The 1,351-nt window shown below is 36.4% G+C and overlaps 1 protein-coding gene across 1 annotated transcript in view; it reads right to left on the reverse strand.

The window, feature by feature from the left end:
- The window catches only part of LOC106874492 (DNA-directed RNA polymerase II subunit RPB2), a 46,481-nt gene that overhangs the window by 6,904 nt on the left and 38,226 nt on the right, over window positions 1-1,351 (reverse strand). The window contains exons 20-21 of the mRNA XM_014922237.2: window positions 850-987; window positions 415-636 (exon numbers count right to left, since the gene is read on the reverse strand). Coding sequence (XP_014777723.1) covers window positions 415-636; window positions 850-987 — 360 coding nt within the window. The remainder of the gene's footprint in view (window positions 1-414; window positions 637-849; window positions 988-1,351) is intronic.

Raw genomic sequence — 1,351 nt, forward strand, 5'->3', positions numbered from 1 at the left:
TTTCCCTTTAAACTAAAAAGATGTGTCAATTTAATTGGAAACAGCAGGACTACCAAGGGAGAAATAAATATAAACAACCATCAGTTACAGTTGATTTCAGTAATTTATGAAGACCAGGAATGGCTGTGTGGTTAATAAGTTTGATCCTACTTTGAGGCACTTTGGGTAAGAATCTTTTACTAAAGTTTCCACTAGACCAATACCTTTATGAGTGAAATTTGAGGAACGGAAATTGTACTGAAGCCCACTGTGTGTGTGTGTGTGTGTGTGCTTTTGTATCTGCATATCTTCACATTTACATTGTTTGGGCAGAGGTGATGTTTATGCCATGCATACACAAGAAGTCCAGCAGTTTGGTAACTTAAGAACATGTGAAAACAGGAATAAAGGTACTCTATCTGAAAATTTACTGACCTCGTTGCCTCTCAGATGGTAACCATACTGTTGGAGCAGGTTGGACACTTTCTGTACATTGACAGCATCATTGAATGGGGAAGCATCACCAATCTCTCCTTTGTTGGCAGCTACTTTACCTTGAAGACACTCGATTAAATGGCCAATTGTCATACGAGATGGAATGGCGTGAGGGTTAACAATCAAATCAGGTGATATCCCTTCACAGGTAAATGGCATGTCCTACAAAATTACAAAAGGTGAAAAATTTAAATATTTCTATTCTTGTTTTCTTCACTGAACATATAGTCAAAGATATCCCCACCCAGAAAAAAATAGGGGTGAATGCAAAATCTTTGACCTCATTCATGCCCGATCAATTTACAGCTGTCCTGTGGCTAAAAACAAAAAATAAAATAGAGCAAAAGAACATTGAAACGCAGAAAAATCTCTCACCTCCTGTCTGTAAGTGATACCACAAGTACCTTTCTGTCCGTGACGACTGGCAAATTTATCACCAATCTGTGGGGTTTTCACAGTCCGTACTCGGATCTTACAAAACTTGAAACCTTCCTGGTTGATTGTCACCATGACCTAATCAAAGACAACATTAACTGATTAAATTAATTAATTAAGCTACAATTTCACGACAATAACAAAGATTTCTGTTAACATATATAGTTTAACAGAAATACACGTTAGCCACAGAATATTTTAAACCATGTTCATTTAATTACTATTATTAATATAATTAACTGACTCCATGCCGTCAAAAATGCAGGCTAATTGTAGTATTTTACATATAAAATGGATATAAAAAGGTAACAAAAGATCAAACAGTGCTTCACCTGTGTGTGTGTGCATATGTGTACATTTATATGTATGAGCTGCACAGTCTGTAGTGAACGTGGTCTTCTATACTTTGTCACAACCCGCCTCCTTCCTTTTTAAGTGTGTT

Source organism: Octopus bimaculoides, chromosome 22, assembly GCF_001194135.2.
Source record: "Octopus bimaculoides isolate UCB-OBI-ISO-001 chromosome 22, ASM119413v2, whole genome shotgun sequence".
Classification (NCBI taxonomy): Eukaryota; Metazoa; Mollusca; class Cephalopoda; order Octopoda; family Octopodidae; genus Octopus; species Octopus bimaculoides.